Consider the following 806-nt stretch of genomic DNA (forward strand, 5'->3'; position numbering starts at 1 on the left):
TGATAAGCGATTTCGTTGTTCAAAAAGTGCAAAATTGAGTCTGAAAATTCAAAGAACTTTTCAGGATCACAAACACAATCTTCATACTCGAAATAAGGAAGCTCGCAGTAAAACGTATCTTTAGCAGATAGTTTTTCTCAAGATCCAAGCTTTAAAAATCCAAAAACGGTTTTAGAAAAATAGGCTCTTATGCCTCTATTATCAGCTATTTGTGGAGGAACTGCGTTGAAAATATTTTTCTTCTTGACAATTTGGAATTTGTCATAAACCACTTTTAGATGCCCAAAAAAGGCATGCTCTTTCGTTTCAAACGCAAAACTGCCTATTTCAACCAGATATCTGAACATCGTATCAACCAGATCGACATTCCACCTTAAAAAGTGAAACTTTCCCATCTCGTTCAATATATCATGATTTGATGTTAATTTTTCATACATAAAGTTTTCAGCTTCTTTATGACTTTCACCTGACTGGCTTGGTTCCGATTTGAGAGAAAGGGAATACTCAGAGCGATATTTTTCTGAAATAAAATCCGGATCTTTTTGAGATACAAAAAGCTTCAGGGCACTTAAAGATGCAACTGCAAAAATCTTTTTATATTCTCTGTCACCGAGCTTAAATGTAAAATATGCATGATATGATGAAAACGCACATGTTCCTGTTCTTTGTGGATCAATAAAAATGTCATAAATTTCATTTGACCGATCAAAATCGCTCAAAAGTCTGGGATAGAAATTCTTGATAACCTTTTTATATTCGCCAAAATTCAATGCGGCATCAATTCAGTTTTCATTGATAAGAAAAAT

General features: G+C 33.5%; 1 protein-coding gene across 1 annotated transcript; it reads right to left on the reverse strand.

Moving 5' to 3' along the window:
- Nucleotides 1-137: 137 nt before the first annotated feature.
- On the reverse strand, nt 138-746 carry DI09_443p10 (uncharacterized protein; the record flags this gene model as incomplete). The annotated part of the gene is made up of 1 exon (XM_013382133.1): nt 138-746. A coding segment is annotated over one exon (609 nt), but the record flags the coding sequence as incomplete, so codon positions are not given.
- Nucleotides 747-806: the final 60 nt, after the last annotated feature.

This window comes from Mitosporidium daphniae (assembly GCF_000760515.2).
Source record: "Mitosporidium daphniae strain UGP3 chromosome Unknown contig-439, whole genome shotgun sequence".
NCBI lineage: Eukaryota > Fungi > Microsporidia > Mitosporidium > Mitosporidium daphniae.